General features: G+C 47.8%; 1 protein-coding gene across 10 annotated transcripts in view; it reads right to left on the bottom strand.

The window, feature by feature from the left end:
- The window catches only part of LOC149371494 (cleavage and polyadenylation specificity factor subunit 6-like), a 104,489-nt gene that overhangs the window by 65,278 nt on the left and 20,760 nt on the right, over window positions 1–18,451 (bottom strand). For 4 of the 10 annotated variants that reach the window (XM_089565728.1, XM_089565731.1, XM_089565727.1 and 1 more), the window contains 8 exons: window positions 17,999–18,178; window positions 14,184–14,383; window positions 12,647–12,755; window positions 11,261–11,367; window positions 6,539–6,717; window positions 4,341–4,364; window positions 2,271–2,306; window positions 564–623 (listed from right to left, as the gene is read on the bottom strand). In XM_089565728.1, the coding sequence (XP_089421854.1) occupies window positions 564–623; window positions 2,271–2,306; window positions 4,341–4,364; window positions 6,539–6,717; window positions 11,261–11,367; window positions 12,647–12,755; window positions 14,184–14,383; window positions 17,999–18,178 (895 nt within the window). Of the gene's footprint in view, window positions 1–563; window positions 624–2,270; window positions 2,307–4,340; window positions 4,365–6,538; window positions 6,718–11,259; window positions 11,368–12,646; window positions 12,756–14,183; window positions 14,384–17,998; window positions 18,179–18,451 lie in introns of all 10 variants that reach the window. The other 6 variants (XM_089565729.1, XM_089565733.1, XM_089565732.1 and 3 more) reach the window with 6 other exon arrangements.

Here is an 18,451-nt window from a genome sequence, read left to right as displayed (position 1 = left end):
GTTACCTAACTAACTTTCAAGAATTAACTACAAGAAAAGTTTTGAAGAATGAACTTACACCAACAAGCCAAACTTTCTGCGCTCGTGAGAAGCTATAAGACAAGATTTTCTCTGATATGCCACATGAGCGGCACACCAGTAAATCCATGTTACTGAACTGAAACAACTGTAGAAAATAAAAACACTAACAAGGTCCACTTCAGCTATGATGCCAGCTATATTTTATGCCATTCTATTTGTAGCCTGCGCATCATCTTCAGAAGGATAACACGTTAACACAGTCCTCCGTAAAGACATGCTTCTTGCCTTCAAACATTACTCCTGCCTTGGGACGACAGGCAGCAATCAGCCACAGTGGCGTCATTTGCTGCAAAGTAGCCCAAGGCAGAGTGAACCGCAAAGCAATGAGTCTGAACTTCAGTGCACAAGCCACCACTTTCCATCGGTTGGTCACACCGCAAGCCTGCATGTGCACACCACGCATGCTGTTAGTAGGCAGCCACCACAAGCAGGGTTAGTAAGTAGTGGTCAGCAGACAGAGAGAGCATGCATAGCATAAATACTTTGTGGCCGAAAAGACTTGCTTCTTCATGTCACGCCTGTCATGCTGGTCTCTACAGTGCCTGGAATAACGCCGCCCAACACAAAAATGGTGCAAGTCACAACCCACCAGAACTATGCACTCGGCAAGCTTGGTTTCTTCATATGCACAACTTTTACTGTCGTATGAGATTAAATTTAGAACGACTGATTTATTTCAGTGCCGGTGACAGTGCCGACTTCAGACGTGCAGTGAATTACATAGCCTTTCCTGCAATGTCATCTTTTCGCCACCAAATGAAGATACAAGCACACCTTAAAGGTGCACTGAACAGGATTCTGAACTTGTCTTTTTGCCGCGGGAACTCGATCTACACGTTCCTAGCATTCTTAGAAACTGCGACTTATTGCCCTGTGTGGCCGATTTCCGTAATTAGATCGAATTAACGTCCGGCTCCCGCCTTTTTTTTTAATTCTGCCTCGTACGGTGAGCAGAGTCCACCAACGCGTGAAGTGCCTTTCAGCCAGCTCCGTGGAGGCTTTGCTTTCGCTTTATTTTGTTTTCTAGGTTTCCATGAATAATTAGTTTCATTTGCAGATAATATGGCCGCAAAACAAGCCCGCAGAATTAAAAATACGCGCGGACTATTTGCTACTACGGACTACTACATATTACTCCGCCGATGGTTGAGTGGCAAGCTGCCACGGGACTGGGTGAAAGGCACTCCACGCGTTGGTCGACTCCTCCACTGTACGAGGAAGAATTAAAAAAAAAAGGCGGGAGCCGGACGTTAATTCGATTTAATTACGGAAATCGGCCACACAGGGCAATAAATCACAGCTTCTAAGAAAGCTCGGAACGTGTAGATCGAGTTCCCGCGGCAAAAAGACAAGTTCAGATTCCTCTTCAGTGCAACTTTAAGAGTGATCTGAGAAAGGGAGTTAATCTAATGGAAGCTCAAACTGCCACAGAAAAAAAAAGAGGAAGGAGCCCTGGCTAAGCCAGAAACCCATATTGACAGAACCTATGTTAAGTTTCCATCGGCGTGTTCACCACGCACCTCAAAATTAACGCAACTGCGACTTCTACAGTGACCGAGCGAATGTGTGACCCTGACGGATCCTGCACTTACCCACTCCAGCAGAAGGTGCTAAAGAAGAACACACCCAATCCACATTTGTGAATGTAGCTGGGTTAACGCTAGCAAAAAAATTTATGCACTGCACAGGCTCTTTTCACAAGCAAAAACGGGTTAAACATCTACAACTAACATGTGCAGCGTGTCAGTAGGTGCTTGCAAGTGAAACTGTCTGAACCTTAGACCACAGACATCGCCCTAAGGCAGCAGCATACGCTAGAAAAGTGCTGCGGTTGCAATCAGGAGGCTGCAAGACGAAGGTAGAGCAAGGAAACAAAACAGCCCGCAATCACCCAGCACTTACTTGCCCTAACACCAGCCATGCTGCGGCACAATGCTCTCAAATCTTTGCACAAAGAGGCATAAGAGACTGTTTCACTTCTTGTTAGCTACTACAGGAAAGTCCTCCACCTCCCAACGGAGCACCAGCTTCCCTGTTAAGACAGAGGTAGTATGCAATCCAGTAAACATGTCTCTATCTAACAAGGTGGCTGCATATCTCATCAGGACCGAGTTGCACGCAACCACCTAGAACCTCCCTCTACAGCGCCCGTTCCAGAATATACGAGGTTCATATAATTGTGAGTGTACCTTGATGGTATGGATGACGATGCTGGTAACATGCTCCTGTTATGAGAGAACCAAAAGAAAGAAACTTAAAAAGGCATGAAGAAACAAAAAAAAAAAGAAATAAAGATCACAGGAAAGAGTTCTTCACAGAAGGCAAGGGTAAGCAGACATGGCTGTGCACATGACAGTGCTTCATGCAAGGTACACAGTAGTCAAAAAAAAAAAAAAAGACAGAAACAACAAAGAACAGAATATTATGTCCCTCAAAACCCTCAAGTACAAGAAGCAAAACAGAAAAGTCTGCACAGTTTGGGAAAACTGAATACACACTTTTTCGGATTTGCACAATTCTCTCTGGTAATCACTAGTGCCACACATGCAAGCATGTTTTCTCAGCTTATCCTGCACCTTGAAAGCCTTATAGTAGGTGTGAGGGCTGACATAATACGGACAAGGTTTGGTTTGGTTTATTGGGGTTTAATGTCCCAAAGCAACTCAGGCTATGAGGGACGCCGTAGTGGAGGGCTCCGGAAATTCCGACCACCTGGGGTTCTTTAACGTGCACTGACATCGCATCTTTCGGGTCAGCAGCCGAGCGCCGTAACCACTCAGCCACCGTGACGGGTTAATAATAATACCATCAAGAAACTATATATATACATATGTGTGCGTATATATGAGAGAAACCAACAGCCACAGAAACCAAGGAACACAATTTTTTTATATTAGTTCAATTCGTATTAAAAAAAAAGTGTTTCTTGATTTCTGTAGCTGTTGGCTTGTCTCATGTATAACAAGCCCCTCATTCCCCTACATACATACACACACACGCACGCGCGCGCACACACACACACGCACACACAGAGAGATTGCAGACTAGATAATTCTAAAATGAAGCATTCACAAGTTAAGAGCATTTTATGCAAAAAACATGCCTTGGTGCAAGAGCAACTCTACAAGACACAAACTAATGACAGGCTGTCCGAAGTGGACACCAGCGCCCTAGACATATACTAGTAATGTGCTCCACTCAAGGTATTTCTTCAGAAAGAGTATTTGTTTGGTTTATGGGAGTTTAACGTCCCACAGTGACTCAGGCTATGAGGGACGCCGTAGTGGAGGGCTCCGGAAATGTCGACCACCTGGGGTTCTTTAATGTGCACTGACATCGCACAGTACACGGGCCTCTAGTGTTTCACCTCCATCAAAATGCGACCACCGCAGTCAGGATCGAACCCTCATCTTTCAGGTCAGCAGTGGAGTGTCCTAACCACCGAGCCACTACGGCGGCTCACAGCAGACCATAATAAAGCAACTGATTTACAGGGACCATCTCATTCGTACTGCAAACCCAAAAAAGGAGATTTAAAAATGAGTAAAACACAAGAGTTAGCCGTACAATTCCCCTGGTAAAATATGAGTCCTACAAAACTAGCGCATATGCCTCTGTTGCGGTGATGGCATCCCTCCCAAACAAGAAGTTCTTAGCAAAAAGAGCAAGACTTTTTTTTTCTTTTCAATTTGGAAAGAAGTCTGGAAAGAATACAGTGGGACAGGAGTTAATCCTGTCCTTGACCCATGCCATTTCGCTCTAGCAACAGCCAATCACTGCATCCCTTTTCACAACCTAGGTCATATGAACAAGCTGCACTTCTGGCAAAAATTTCCCCTCCGCCGGCATTACTGGCACACCGTAGCAACACAATAAATTCTCACAACAATGAGCACAGCCTAGGTAAACAGCATTTTATTTTTAATGGCTAGATTCTGCGCTCTACTCTCTTAGCTGAAAAAATAAAAAAAGATAAAATAAAAAGTTACACTCTGATGTGATGTGATTGTAGCAGAACCACCACAAGTAATGCAAGTGGGCACTAACGCATCTCCTTGTACCTTTACAGGCTGGTTTTACAGTGAATTTTAAACAACCTATCCATTGTCCTTTTCCATCAAACAATTCAGCATGCTGTGAGGAACCCCACCGCCAATGAAGTGCGTCAAAACAAGACATCCATTATTAAAGACTTAAAAAAAAAAGAATAAAAAAGAAAGATAAATGAGAAGTATGTTCAAGTAGGATGTGCTACTTGCCTCGGATCTACTGAATAAGGGAGGCTAGAAGACAGAGAAAAAACAGAAGAAAAAGAAAGAAAAAAAGTAAGAAGTACGCCAAAATAAAAAAAAGTAAAATAAAAAAGCCAATGCAAACTAAAAGACAGGCTAAGCGCAAAGCTAGAAGAGAATTGCAGGGAGGAGCATGGATATAACATGTAAAGAGGCAAGCATAAGCACACCAAGAAAGGTACAGCAACCTCTTGGATGGGAGCATTAAAACACTGCCGGGGCGAAGCAGTGCTCCATCCAATTAAAACAAAACCTTTCCAAAAACTAAACGGTGGCTGTGCATTAAAAACGAAGAAATGGCGTCACTGACAACCTCCTACAAACAGGGGGAAAAAAAAAAGAATCAAACGAGCCTCGAAACAAACTTTGGTCTTGTGCTATGCAAACAAATCTTAGCATAAGTGGTGTACAGCAAAAGCATGCAAAAAGAAAAAGAAAACAAGGCACAAAGAAGACAAGGAGCAAAACGGTGCAAAATGAGGACAGAGTGGTACCTGCACAGAAGCACTGTAATGCCTCTTTAGCGACTAGTTCTGCGCTGCCTTACACCTTTAACTCGAAGAAAGAAAAGCTGCCATAGCGAACAGGCTGCATGCTTAGATTTCTTGTGGGAGGCCAAGCCTTATGAACTGCCTCAAATGAAACACATCTAAAACTCAAAACTATGTGTTGTAATGAAACAAATGAGATCTTTGAAGCACCATCTGTGGTCAGAAAGCTACCTAGCCTCCTTTAGAGTTAGTAAGACCAAAAGCATCTACTGCACTACAGTCAGCAAAGTAAGGGATCCAGCAGAAAAAAAGAACTACCGTATTTATTCGAATCTAGGCCGATAGTTTAAAAAAAAAAACGAGATGTAGAACTCTTATGTCGGCTTAGATTCGAGGATTTCGTTTCGAGGTTTCGTATTCGTAAAATACGAATAAATGTAGCACGCAGGTGGCGCCCCCACAAAACGCCAACGAAAGACAGCACTGTAGCCATTGCTATCCGTAGCCGTTGCTATCCGTAGCCGATACTGATCAAAGCACACATGAGCACTGGCTGCCATTTTGGCCTTGTTCTGTTCTCGTGCGGTGGCGTGAGCACATTCGCAGCAGTGAAGTTTTCGTGCGTGGTTTTTATCACCAACACCATGGCACCAAACAGGCGGTGCCATTATAGTGCCGCCTTCAAGCGGAAAGTTATACTCGCTGCAGAGCAGTCGTCAAATCTTCAAGCCGGGCGGGACTCCGGCGGCTGATCCCGGGCTGGCGTTGCATACGTCTCCTCGCCAAACGCCAGCCCGGGATCAGCCTGAGCGGGTTCCTGGCAATAAATGTCGTTTGCGTGCTGTACCTCTTGTTCGCAGTTGTTTTTTCGGCCAGCCTACAATCGAGGTAAGTTTTTTTTTTCTGTGGCCTTCAACTTTCGGGTCTCGGCTTAGAATCATGGCCGGCCTAGATTCGAGTAAATACGGTACCATATTACAGCCCCGAGCAGCATTTTAACCAGCACTGGAGCAAACTAAACAGCTTCGTTTCCCAATGACTTGGACCACATGCCATCAGCACAGCCTCTCATGCAACACGCCCCAACTGGCAGGCTCTCATGCAAAGCGTCCTCAATTCATCACCTCTCACACATTCCTTCGATGCTTCAAAATATTTAGCGCCAGCAGTGCTGCTACTGCAACCATGTAATGGAGCCGGACGAGTCAAAAGATGGAAAGGCTCGCGTGTGTCACCAAAAGTAGCCTCATGCATGAAGGTGGGTAGACGGGCAAGGCAGCCAAATACGCTGCTTTCATAGAGAGCAGCCCAATGCTAGGGCATGTCAAACAGCGAAAGCAGCGAGGAACACAGAGCGCAATGCCCCGTACAAAAAAGAGGAGCAGTTCAACGCGGCAGGATGTAAAACACCGACCAAGAAAAGCAGCTGACTGCGAAGGTTCCTCAAGCCACAAAGCAGCCATAGCGACCATGCAATCTACCTAGCTTGAGTCAAAGACACAAAATTCTCGAGGCTGAGTTGAAAAGGGAGCAGAGGGGCACGAATTGTGTATTGTGCGCCAGCGGACAAATGGCAGCGATCAAGAAAGACTGTTGTGCCGCATTCAAAACAGGAGGTTCAGCTGAAATGCAGTTTAGAAGCGTCTAACGATGAAGTGCCGCCCAGTGACTCACCTGTCGTTGGCTGGGCCACGGTAGTCGTGCGTGTACTGAGTGGGAGGTGGTCTGCCATAAGGGTCTGAGGGTTGTGACGATGTCGGTGGTGGCGGCAGCCCGGCATGTTGCGGGAAGAAGGCCGGGTTCACGTGGGGTGCTGGCGGGGGCACGTTGGTTGCCGGCACCACTGGGGGCACCACAGGGCGGAAAGAAACCAAGTTCGCCCCCTTTTCACACAAACGTTCCTAGCACATCATTTGACAGGGGCTCTCTTTCACCCCCTCATCTTTGCAAACAATTTTCCACAGTGCAGCGCGATTGACCTCAAGTAGTCTCGTACATTTGTGGAAACGTTCTTTATAATGTACACTGCTTTTCAGTAAGAAACTGAGTGAACCCTCGTTCCAGGCCTGAAAAGAGCCTGACTTTATCCTCCACTGCATGGTCAAGTTTCCTTCACACCACATCCTGCCCCAAAGCTGCACACTGAATGGATGCACACAAAAATCGTAGCCCAACAACAGTCACTGTGAAGAAAGAAAATCTCAAACTGCTCAGGCCACACCAAGCTAACGACTTCCTTAAGTTTTCCTAAAGTTGAGTGAAGCTGCAGCCTCCGTTTTTAAGATTACCTTAGGGCACGTACGTCACCAATGTTACACCGAACTGAATTTCTTAAAACCATGCATATAAGGGGTGCGAACGCTGCGCGACCACTTTTTTCGATCCATTATGGCCACCCACAAGTTACTTGCAGCTCCGACAGAGTAACAAATCGATCAAAACTGGTCGCGGAGCATCCATGACACACAAGTGTAGAGGTGTTTTCAGAATCACTGATTTAAAGGTGCCTGCTCAGGGAAGCATCAACCAATCACGTAGCATCTCATTGATGCATGCCCCTGCTATGTGACCAGTGCGTAAATCTAGGTTCTGTCTGTTTTCTGGTGTAAAATTGTTGCACAACAAATGAACATACAAAGTAGCTGCTATAGTAAGACAAAAGAAAACTGCTGCCGCTCAACCTGCCACCGCAAGCCTGAGCTGTCTGGAAACAATGTGCATTAAGGGGAGACGCGGGTCTTAGAACAGTCAAAAATGGTCAAAAAATCGATTTTGAGCAAAACTCATTTTCGGAAAGTTTAACCTTTCGAGCACCTATTCTCAAATTATTAACGCTAAATTCGGCCGGGAAATGCGATAAAATCTGCTTTCAATATACCAAGGCAGCCACGAAATGCCCTCAAAAGGGCGAAATTTGTTCGAACTTCCCGCGCGCGCCACGGACGCAGCAGCCAGCCGATCGCCGCCATCTTGGGCTTGATTTGAAGCTGTTTTCTTTGTGCGCGATTCGCGACTTCTCAAAATGGCGTCGCTCAAGCCAAACGGCTGCCCTGGCCGGTTTTCCGAAGGCCGTTTCCGGGTCGCTGATTGGCTCGCGCACGGCGCGCTTTTCAAGCGCGCCGTTCCGCGCCTGCCATTGGCTGGCGTGACCGGCGCGTGACCGGCGCGTCATTTTTTTTTTCTTTCTCTTTTGCGTTCGCTGCCGTGGCTGCCGCTTCGTGCGCGTCTGCTTTTGCGCTTGTTTTTTCTCTTCGCGCCGCATTTCTGCTTTGTGCCTGGAGTTTTTCCATGCGAGCGAGATGACGGGAGACAGCCGACTTAAACCGTGCACGCAACGAGCTTTTGGAAGCCGTAAGAAGCGAGCGTGGAACAAAAAGCCGAAGGCGTCGGCCACATGTGCGCCGTCGGGACCTGCGTTGGAGCCGGTGCCGGACTCGCTCGATCTGCCGGGAACGTCAGCCACGCTGCTCGCTGATGACACCGCGGGACCAAGTTCCACCACGAACTGCATCCCGGATCACGGTACAGTTCGTGTTGATGCCGCGTACTACTCAGCGGCGGAGCAGGCGCAGCTTGCTGAGCGATCGGCGCACGCGAAGTCCGCGCTGTCGGAAAAGTCAGCGACCCAGCGCAAGTTCGAACTTCTTGGTGTCAGCGCGGAGTGCCAGACCGGTGATGCTGGTACTGAGTTTGTGATTGTGGATATGAAAGTTTTGAACAACTTTTTCGCGCAATCGAAGTGCGGAACCTGCGGCACTGCAAGTCTGACTTTGAGCAAGGCATCAGACAAGGAGTACGGCTTAGCTGTAAAGCTCCAGCTCGTCTGCGGCAGTTGCAACTTCGAGAAGAAGCAGTTTTCTTCCCCACGAGTAAGTGGAACTGCCAACATTACTCCCTTCGAAGTAAACATGAGGGCCATGAAGGGCATACAGACGATAGGCAAAGGCGTGACTGCCCTTGCCGACTTTTGCGCCTGTATGAACCTGTCGCACCGAGGTCTGCACCACAAGACCTTTCAGGGACACCTAAAAACTTTCGTGAAAGCCTGCGAGAGCACAGCGACTGCAAGCGAAGCTGCCAGTGTAGCAGTCATCAAGGATCTATATAGAGATTTCTTGAACCCAGTTGGGAATATTGACGTTATTTTTGATGGCTCTTGGATGACCCGAGGTCGTAGCTCCCACATAAGTGTGGGCTGCATTGTTGAGCTCTACACTGGTCTGGTGATCGACCACGTTGTTTATTCAAACTTTTGTCTCGGATGTGCCGTGGGACCACAGCCACAAGATGATGGGTACTGTGACTGGCTCGCCACCCACGAGTGCCAGCGAAACATTGACTGCAACTCTGGCCGCATGGAAGTGGAGGCTGCGCTGACCATGTTTCAGAGGTCTCTGGCTAAGCATGGTCTGCGCTACACGACCGTCCTCTCTGATGGAGACAGCCGGACTTTTCATGCTTTATCAGAAGCAGAAGTGTATGGCTTCATAAAGGTTGAAAAGAAAGATTGTATCAACCACGTCCATAAGCGAATGGGGACTGCTCTGCGGAACCTGGTTGACAAAAAGAAGGCTCAAGGTGAGTCTCTTGGTGGAAGAGGCCGGCTGACACAGGACAAGATCAAGAAGATCACAAACTACTACGGCTATGCCCTGAGGAGCAACAGCAATGATGTTCCAGGCATGAAGAAGGCAGTGGACGCTATACTCCTACACATGATGTCTACAGATGATGTCCCAAACCATTCCAAGTGCCCTGAGGGTGCTGACTCTTGGTGCAAGTTTAATAGAGCCTTGGCCCATGGTGAGCTTCCACCTCCACACAAGAGTGCCCTCCCGGCTTGTGTTGGGGCTGCTCTGGAGCCAGTGTTTGCAAGGCTCAGCGATGAGAACTTGTTGGCACGCTGCAGTGAGGGAAGGACGCAGAATGCGAGTGAAAGCCTACACTCTCTCATTTGGACACAAGCTTCCAAGAATGGGAATGCTTCATTGAAAAGTGTGAAGCGGGCCGCTGCTGAGGCTGTTGCCATCTATAACCAAGGAAGGAGGGCAACCAATCAGTCCATCACTGCAAGTCTGGGCTACACTGCTGGTGGCTGCCTTGTTCGGCGAAGCCTAGAGAAAGACGCCCTGCGTTTGCGCAAGGCCAATGGGTCTCATCAAAAGAGCACTGATGTGAAAGAGACTCTGACAAGGCGGCACAAAACAGGAGCAACTAAAGATTATAGTCCTGGACTGCTATAGAGACGTTCTGCAGAGGCACAGGACAGCGTGCTGCCTAACATCCAGGTGGTTCTTCTCGAAGACAGAGCAGACGTGCTGAACGTCACACCCAACGGTCCTTCTCAGGACCACCCAACTGCTTGCCATGGTGGGGGCTCGGATCTCCTTGGCTCCGGACTGCTGGGTCTCTCAAAAAACAGTTTTCAGGGTTCAAAATATTGTCTTTAGAGCTCAACACCGCAGCCCTACACTCCATTGTCTCTAAAAAAAATCTACCGATAACTTCATGAGAAATTTTTTTTACAACTTCATCACGCTTACACCTTTGACATTTTTTTTATTAATGTTTCCTTGGATGGAATAAGACGCTTTTTGTTTTGCTTTGTAGAGAAATAGATAGGGAACATCTAAATAAAATCCGTTGTTGAAGATTCCTCACAAAATTTTCTGTAGTCAGTGTCAAAACTTTAAATGCGATTTTCTCAGCTTCACGTTTTTTGCCAATGTCACTAGCCTTACGGAACTTTTCATTATGTTTTTGTGGTCCAATTTTAATAAATTTTACACCGTTGAATTCAGAAAGAATTGAACTGTGGAGCTATGCTGTTTCTATGTTTCTAAGTCGAACATATCAAATTTTGCAGACAATAATACCAGCTAATTATATTCCAGAATTGTGATGCATCGACATAATTGAATATTTTTATATGATGATGTACCTTAATAACAATATAAATAGCATAGCTCCACATGGCAGATCTTTGGCTACAGCTACATTTCAATCAGAACCAAAAAATATTGAGGGAAAGTATCTTAATGACCCGTAAGAAATTACCTAATTAGGCTTCAGTTATTTTCCCATAAGTTGAGAACTAATTGAGATAGGCAGAAACTAATTACATTTTTGAAAACAGGAGGAAGAAATACATATGCACACCTAATTTCATTACAATATCTCTAATAATAAAAATTTTCATTTTAAGACCAGTGTCTCCCCTTAATTGTCCTGCCACTAGCACTAGCCCCTCTGGGCACACAGCGGTGCTGATGCGCTCGCGGTGCATGCGGTGGTGTGGTTCTCACTGGACAACAAACAACAGACCATTTACAACCAAGGCTTTGTGAGTCCCCTATGAAGACTACTCCCCGCTTAGACCAAGGTTGGCAGCTCACCAGGTGGCGGCAGCCGATTGGGTGGCATGCCCGGAGGAGCGGGGCCCGGGGGCACTCCACCTGGGTGAGGGGGTGGCTGCGACACGGGTGGCAGCGAGTGCATTCCAGCTGCACGGGAGAGAAGAAGTGGGAGAAAGAGAAGAGGCGGGTCGAACAGAAGCAATACACACAGAAGAGAACCACCCCTTCAAACAAAAGATTTCATGGCAGCAAATCTAGCAAGCAGGGAAGGAAGGGATTAGCCTGCCAACACCCATGACGTGCCTCACAATTTGATGGCAACAAAACGGTAGCTGTGAGAGTGTGGCTAATGCTCCCAGAGCTGTGGGACAGCTTGTGCCAAGCATGTGAGAATTATTATGTAAGGAACCACGGAAGCTATCACTCCGTACATATAGTTTCCCCTCTAATGCCAACAAATAGCAAGACTGAGTACAGCGACTCCTTCAAGAAAGATAACCAGGAGAGGGCTGTAAAGAGAGGGCATCATCACTAAATGTGAAAGACTCAGCAGGGCTTCAGTGACACAACTTCAAATGTAAAACTATCTGCCCTTGCAATGCTATCAACACGGCTAACGTGGCTTCCAAACCATCCAAGTGCAACACCACTTTAGATCACTGTTGATGCTACAGTCAGCCCTTGCGAGCATTCTTCTGACAATGGCGTGAATCCATCTTAAAAAAGAAATAAATAATAACATGCAGAATCTCATATTTTTTTCACAATTGTCACGAAAAAACAAGGGCGTTAACAGACACTTTCACTTAGTAAACAGCATGTAAGCGCACAATGACGCAAAGTCTGAGGACTAGTGTCTGTAGACTTCCATCAGCAGTTGCTCTGTTCTTAGCACAAATGAAACTTTGTAACACATCTAGTCCAGTCACAAGCAAGGACGAAAGCAGCTGCAAGCGCTTTACTGTCACCGTCATTCTTTTCAAATGCTTTGCCCCATCGCACTTTTGCACTGCGGACACCCCGCTCTGGTAACAGACTGTTTTTTGTACCACCTGCTCGCATGTTTGTGCATCAGAGTCATCTTTAGCATGCTTCACACCATTGTACTTGTGCACTGCACAGAAGCCACTCCAGTGGCCGACTGCCACTGCGGTTTTTGTGTCACGTGGCCTCATGTTTCAAAGCTAAATGCATCATACAATCAGAATTCCCCAAACTATAAACATACTTTCCGGGAAATTGTACTATCCATGAACACCTTAACCAGATGGAAGTGTAACTCTGGGGGGCATTTTTCACTTGCATTGATTTTGGGCGTACGAACCGGGAACTTCTACTGTATTATAAGCAACATGCAGGCAGGGCTCCGAAAGAAATTGGGCAACAATGCACAAGGTGCTAAGGTGCTCTTTCTCTGGCCCCTCACCTGGAGGCCTCTCCCACTCGTTGCTCACTGGGGGCGGTCCCCTGTGGTCTGGAAGCAGGGGAGGGCCTCGTGGAGCACCCAGCGGTGGCGGAGGTCCTCTCGGAGGGGGCTGCAGGGGAGCAGAACAGAAAAGCCATGCAGAGTCATCATGTGTGGATCATTCTCAAGCTATGATCCTCGATTAGACACATTACCCAGAGGACATTGTGCAACACCTTCCCTTAGCATCCTGCCATGCCTTATTGCTGCAAATAAATCTGATGAGCCAACGTGGCAAAGATGAACCTAGCTTAATGAACCTCTACATGAATTCCTCAATACTAACAATTTTCTTAATGCCCTAACTCTGCCCCCATCAACTGTGCGTTTGTGAACTCCATCTAAAAAAGGTGTTGCAGTGGTTAACCACGATATAACGGACTTGCTACACTGACCATTTATTAGACACCGCTGTGTAGCTTGAAATTTGGCCAAACCACGCAAAAACTTCATTTTGAATAACCACAAAACATGGAACAGCCACAAAAGGGATGTCTAACGCAGCAGCGAGCGAACGCAGTTCACACAATGCGTTGCGTTCAAGCGCCCCTTGTACTGCTCTCTAGTAAATGCAGCAGACTCCTCAGCTTTTGCTTTTGCGCCACTGCAACAAGTGACATAACAATTCATGTTCATAAGCAGTGCAAAGCAAAAAGCTGCAGCAAAGAAGTGGCAGAGTGAGCCGGGCATGCCTCTCGTTATTGCTCTGTTCTTCATGCAATTCTGGCCCCAACAGCCGACACGCCTGTAGTGGGGAGAGGGTCTGTCTCCAAAGTAACGATGACCGGGCAGACAGAGAGGAGATGCTTGGGAAAAGGTGGGTGTGCCTTAAACATCCTCGCACCCCCCCCCTCCCCCTCCCACAGACGCTACATTGTGTGAGCTGTGGTGAAAGTGGCAGTGGCTGCTGCCAGCGTTGCATCATCAAGGCATTTGCGTGCTCAGAGGTGGCTCATTCTTTATTGTTGGTGAAGTTTGTTGTGACGTTGTGCTGCCACACCGGGCTCTTTATTGCTTGGTTCATGCAGTGGTATTTGTGTAGCAAATTAATGCTACATAAGAGTCTTAATTTTAGCAGTCCACTATCAGTGCATTTTGCTCATCTCAAGCTCCGCTTACCTCAAAACAGTTGGTTTTATGGCTCCAAGTACTGTGAACACTGTGAACACTGGCTAGGTGATATCACCCAGATTTATTTGTCATTTTGGTTCTAGACTTCAAGCAGAAATTGCATGCAATGAAGAACTGTACAATCTTTTTCAACTTCAGGCTGGACTGTACATATTGGGTTTCTTTGCATTCTTGTACTTCCATGTGAACTATCTGTACCCATAATGCAATTTGAGGGTGGCAGGTCAATGGCTGGGTAGACTAGTTTCCGTATGGCAGCCTGTAGCGCAAGCTCAGCACAGGACCCAGGGTGGTCCTGTGCTGAGGAGCCAGGTGACCCAGGACCCAGGGTGACCACCCCTGACGACACCCGGCCCTCCCTGCTCACCATGCGCAGAAGGCTTGGTGGCGGGGGTCCAGTCCGTGGGGGCACAGCTCCGGTGGGAGGCGGAGGGCCCTGCAGGTTGGCTGGCAGTGGAGGCGGGGGCCCGCTCTGGGGTGGTGGTGGCCGCAGAGGTGGGGGGGGACCAGGAGGGTGCACCTGGGGCGGCGGGGGACCCCCGAGCCTCATTGGGGGAGGTGGGTAGTCTGCACAGAGGACCACCACGAAAGGGTCAGTGCTGAAAGATCGGGCCACCTGTGCACAAAGCCGCCTGAGCCCCTTTCTTCTCGTCAATTCAAAACAAATGCAGCACTAGGGGCCCCACTCACTGTCAATAAAAAAAAAGCCTTTCTTTCATACGAGTTTGGAACAATGTGCTGCTGGGAAACTGAAGGGCTGCGCAGTAGAAACATTAGCGGAAGATGTGCCTTTGGGCAAGTTGGGTCAGATTTCCAGACATCATTGTAGCACAAAACATACCCACCAAAGTGACCAGCTGGGCTGACACACCTAGTAAACCCACTGCATCACATAGCAGCAGGAATGTTCAATTCTTGACTGCACATGCAATAAAAGTGTCAGTGATGCAATAGCTCGGTTATATACAACCTTCAGGGGACCTCACAAAACGAACACATAATCCAGGTGTCATACAGAGAATTCCGTTTTTATGTGCGGGAATTTAAAAAATTCCTGTGAGCAAACTACTGGCCTAATCGAGAGCAAACTTTGCTCACGGGGTAGCATAATATGGTCTACGTTATTTGAGATGTAATTAAACGTCGGTACTTGCCTGCATTTCCTGAAATTAAGAAGAAACTGCTGTCAACTGCGAGAAAAGCTGTCGCAGACGAGAGCTATACGCGAGCCGAGCAGCTGGTTTGACGCGTTTGCCTCGCCTTCCGGCAGATGGCGTGCCCTGTCAAACCAGCTGTTCGGCTCGCGTATAGCTCTCGTCTGCGACAGCTTTTCTCGCAGTTGACAGCAGTTTCTTCTTAATTTCAGGAAATGCAGGCAAGTACCGACGTTTAATTACATCTCAAATAACGTAGACCATAATATGCTACCCCGTGAGCGAAGTTTGCTCTCGATTAGGCCAGTAGTTTGCTCACAGGAATTTTTTAAATTCCCGCACATAAAAACGGAATTCTCTGTATAAGCAGGAACCTTACACAATGCACACTTATCTCCAAGGCTGGCTGTAAAACCAAATTATATTCCCTTCCCCATGCGTAATAAAGGCGCCCCTGTTTTTGTTCAGCACGATTAAGAACGAGACCGTACGCAGCCAGGAGGCAACTTTGACATTGACAAGATGCACGCTCCAGTCACTACACACTAAATTGGTGTCACGTGCACTTCAAGAACGATTATTTGCGCGACGTGCCAAAACTATGGCTGCTATGACTCTCTCAAGATGCTATGTGATGTGCGGTATGAGCATGCCAGCAACGTCTGTCCATTCAGACTCTGTCCAACTTTCCATTTAGGCAGCAGAGCCTGCTTTAGAAATTCGCACCATAAAGGCAAAAAAAACGTAGCCATAACATTTACCAGTATCGCGATTACTGCAGTGATGAGTGGCATGCCAAGTGAGAACATGCTGCTCTCTCAATATTGTGACGAAGACGAAGCTAGCAGTGGCACGGGGCGGTGCGCTCGCGCTAGGCCAGCGGCCATTAAGGGGGGACCCTGGTCTTGAAAAAAAATTTTTATTAATCTAGATATAGTAATGAAATTTTCAGGCCACATGTATTTTTGTATGCTGATTTTAGACATGTCATTTAATTTTGTGTAAAACAATTTGTTGAGCACTTGTGCAATTTTTATGCAAGTCTTTTGGAGAGAGCATATAAGAAAATTTGCTGCAGGAAACTCGCTGAAATGCATGCCATTGGGCTCTCTGGACACCAAGGAATGCAATAAGGGTAAAATTATCATCCTGGCTGTCATAGAACTTGAGTTACAGGGTACTAAAGCTGCCACTTCACAAACAGGAGTACACACTTTTCTTCTCATTTCTGAAGCGACAACTTCAAAACTCTATAACTCAAGTTCTATGATAGCCAGGATGATAATTTTACCCTTATTGCATTCCTTGGTGTCAAGAGAACCCAATGGCATGCATTTGAGCGAGTTTCCTGCAGCAAATTTTCTGCAAAACTTTTCCCAAAATACTTCCATAAAAATTGCACATGTGCTCAAGGAATTGTTTTACACGAAATTAAATGACATATCCAGAATCAGTGCACAAAACTACATGTGGCCTGGAAATTTCATAACTGTGACTTCATTAATAAAAATATTTTTTCAAAGACCAGGGTCCCCCCTTAAATCATCTCTTCTCCATTGTTCACCACGCCTCATTCTTCGGCTGGCGGCCATGTTACATTTGGTGTGAGGTGCTGGGGCCCCTTCATCGCCATCCTGGTCACGGAGCTTCGACGTCCTGGGCCTGCCGTGGACGTCGGCCGTGAGTACCTGGTCAGCGCCGCACGGCCGCGCCCCAGCCCGCCCGACCTGAACCGCCCTCGACGCTCACCCCTGCCCCGTCCCCCGCCCGGACCACAAGACACGACGACCCAAGACCCAACCGACCCAAGACCCGAGACCCGAGACCCAAGACCTGACCGACCCAAGACCCGACCGACCCAAGACCCTGCCCACACATGAGGACACCGCCCCCCTGCCCCTGCCGTTCGGTGCGTCCAAGGGCCTCGGCCGTCAGCTCCTGGCACCCTACGGCCCGGATGCTTCATGGATCGGGACTCATTCCCTCATCTTTCTCATCGTGGCGGCCAGCACTGCACCATCTTCTACATATTGTTCGATCCTTCGCTCAAGACCATCGCCATTTCGCCGTCTGTTCGTCACCGATCGGGACGATCGCTCGGAGGCCCCGGGTAGTGTGACGAAGACGAAGCTGGCAGTGGCGCGGGGCGGTGCGCTCGCGCTAGGCCAGCGGCCATTAAATCATCTCTTCTCCATTGTTCACCACGCCTCATTCTTCGGCTGGCCGCCATGTTACAATATCACCAGGCCCTAACCTGCTCCGCACTGATGCTGCAGCGAAAAGTGTTTTCAAACTTGCCACCACTGACCATAGAAATGTCTAATTCTATTAATGGCTACCGCCAGCACAAAAACTTCACGCTGACATGACGGCATAATTGACTTCCTTATGCCTTTGGCAGCGAAGCAAGCAGAAATGCGCGCCAGGCAAGAGCCGCCTCACACAAACGGCCGCGGGTCGCACACACGGAGTCTGAGCTGTTGGCAGAACTGTCAATGCAGGCAGTCATGCACCCGATCGCACTGGTTCACGCACGTCTCTGCGTTAATTCCGATTTGAAAAACCCTGGTGTGACATGAAACCTTTTAATAAAGTACTCCACCAGCCTCTTTTGTATCAGGCAGTTCCCACTTAACATGTATGAGGCAAGGAGCGTACAATTTTGTGTCACATAATCGAGACTTGAATACATTTTCTCCATTGAGGGTTCGCTGGGCCTGCACTAAGCTGTCATGAGATGGAGCTCATCACATGGTCAGAGGACACATAATCGGAGTTCCAGTGTAGTTGCGAGCGCAACGTCTCGTATACATCCGTCTTGGTAGTTGTTACTTTGCGCTGGAATTATGTCTTTGAGACTTTATTTCGGGAAAAAGAACAACTTGCAGTGTTAGTAAAAGTTGTTTTAGGACCAAATGTAAAATGCCTGCCCTTTCCCAAACCAACATCTCTTCTCCTCCAAATAACACTCGAATGCCAAAAAAAGCCTCCCATGAATGGAAGAGAACGTGACGTGGGGTGTGCTCACCTGGTGTGTATTGCGGGGGCGGAGGGGCCTGCCCAATCAGCGGTGGCCCCACGGGGGGCATGCGTCCCTGGCTCGGGAAGGGGCGGCTCCTCTCAGAGCGGCCCTGTGGGGACGGACCCCGGGGCCCCAGTCGCCCAGAGGGAGGTCCCCGGTCGCCACCACCCAAGTGGTACGGGTCACCTGGTTAAAGCACCGAAACAATTGACAAATCCACCTCCCAACTGTAATGCTGCACAAACAATACATCAACAGGCAAGCACAGAGATGAAGTTTTCATGCATCTGTGGCTTTATGTTTCATTTCGTGGCAGTCGGTAGCGGCAAATGCATGGGCAAAAGCCCCTTGCACAAAATTCTCGTACAACAATAGTGTTCCATACTAGTCATGACGCCCACAGCATTGCTAATGTATTGAGAACTTGTGCCACCATCACAGCAAGTAAGTACATTGCTC

The sequence above is a fragment of the Amblyomma mixtum genome, chromosome 1 (genome assembly GCF_055824585.1).
Source record: "Amblyomma mixtum isolate Tamu chromosome 1, ASM5582458v1, whole genome shotgun sequence".
Taxonomy (NCBI): Eukaryota; Metazoa; Arthropoda; class Arachnida; order Ixodida; family Ixodidae; genus Amblyomma; species Amblyomma mixtum.
Note: the sequence above shows the minus strand (reverse complement) of the source record. Positions and strands in the feature narration are given on the sequence as shown.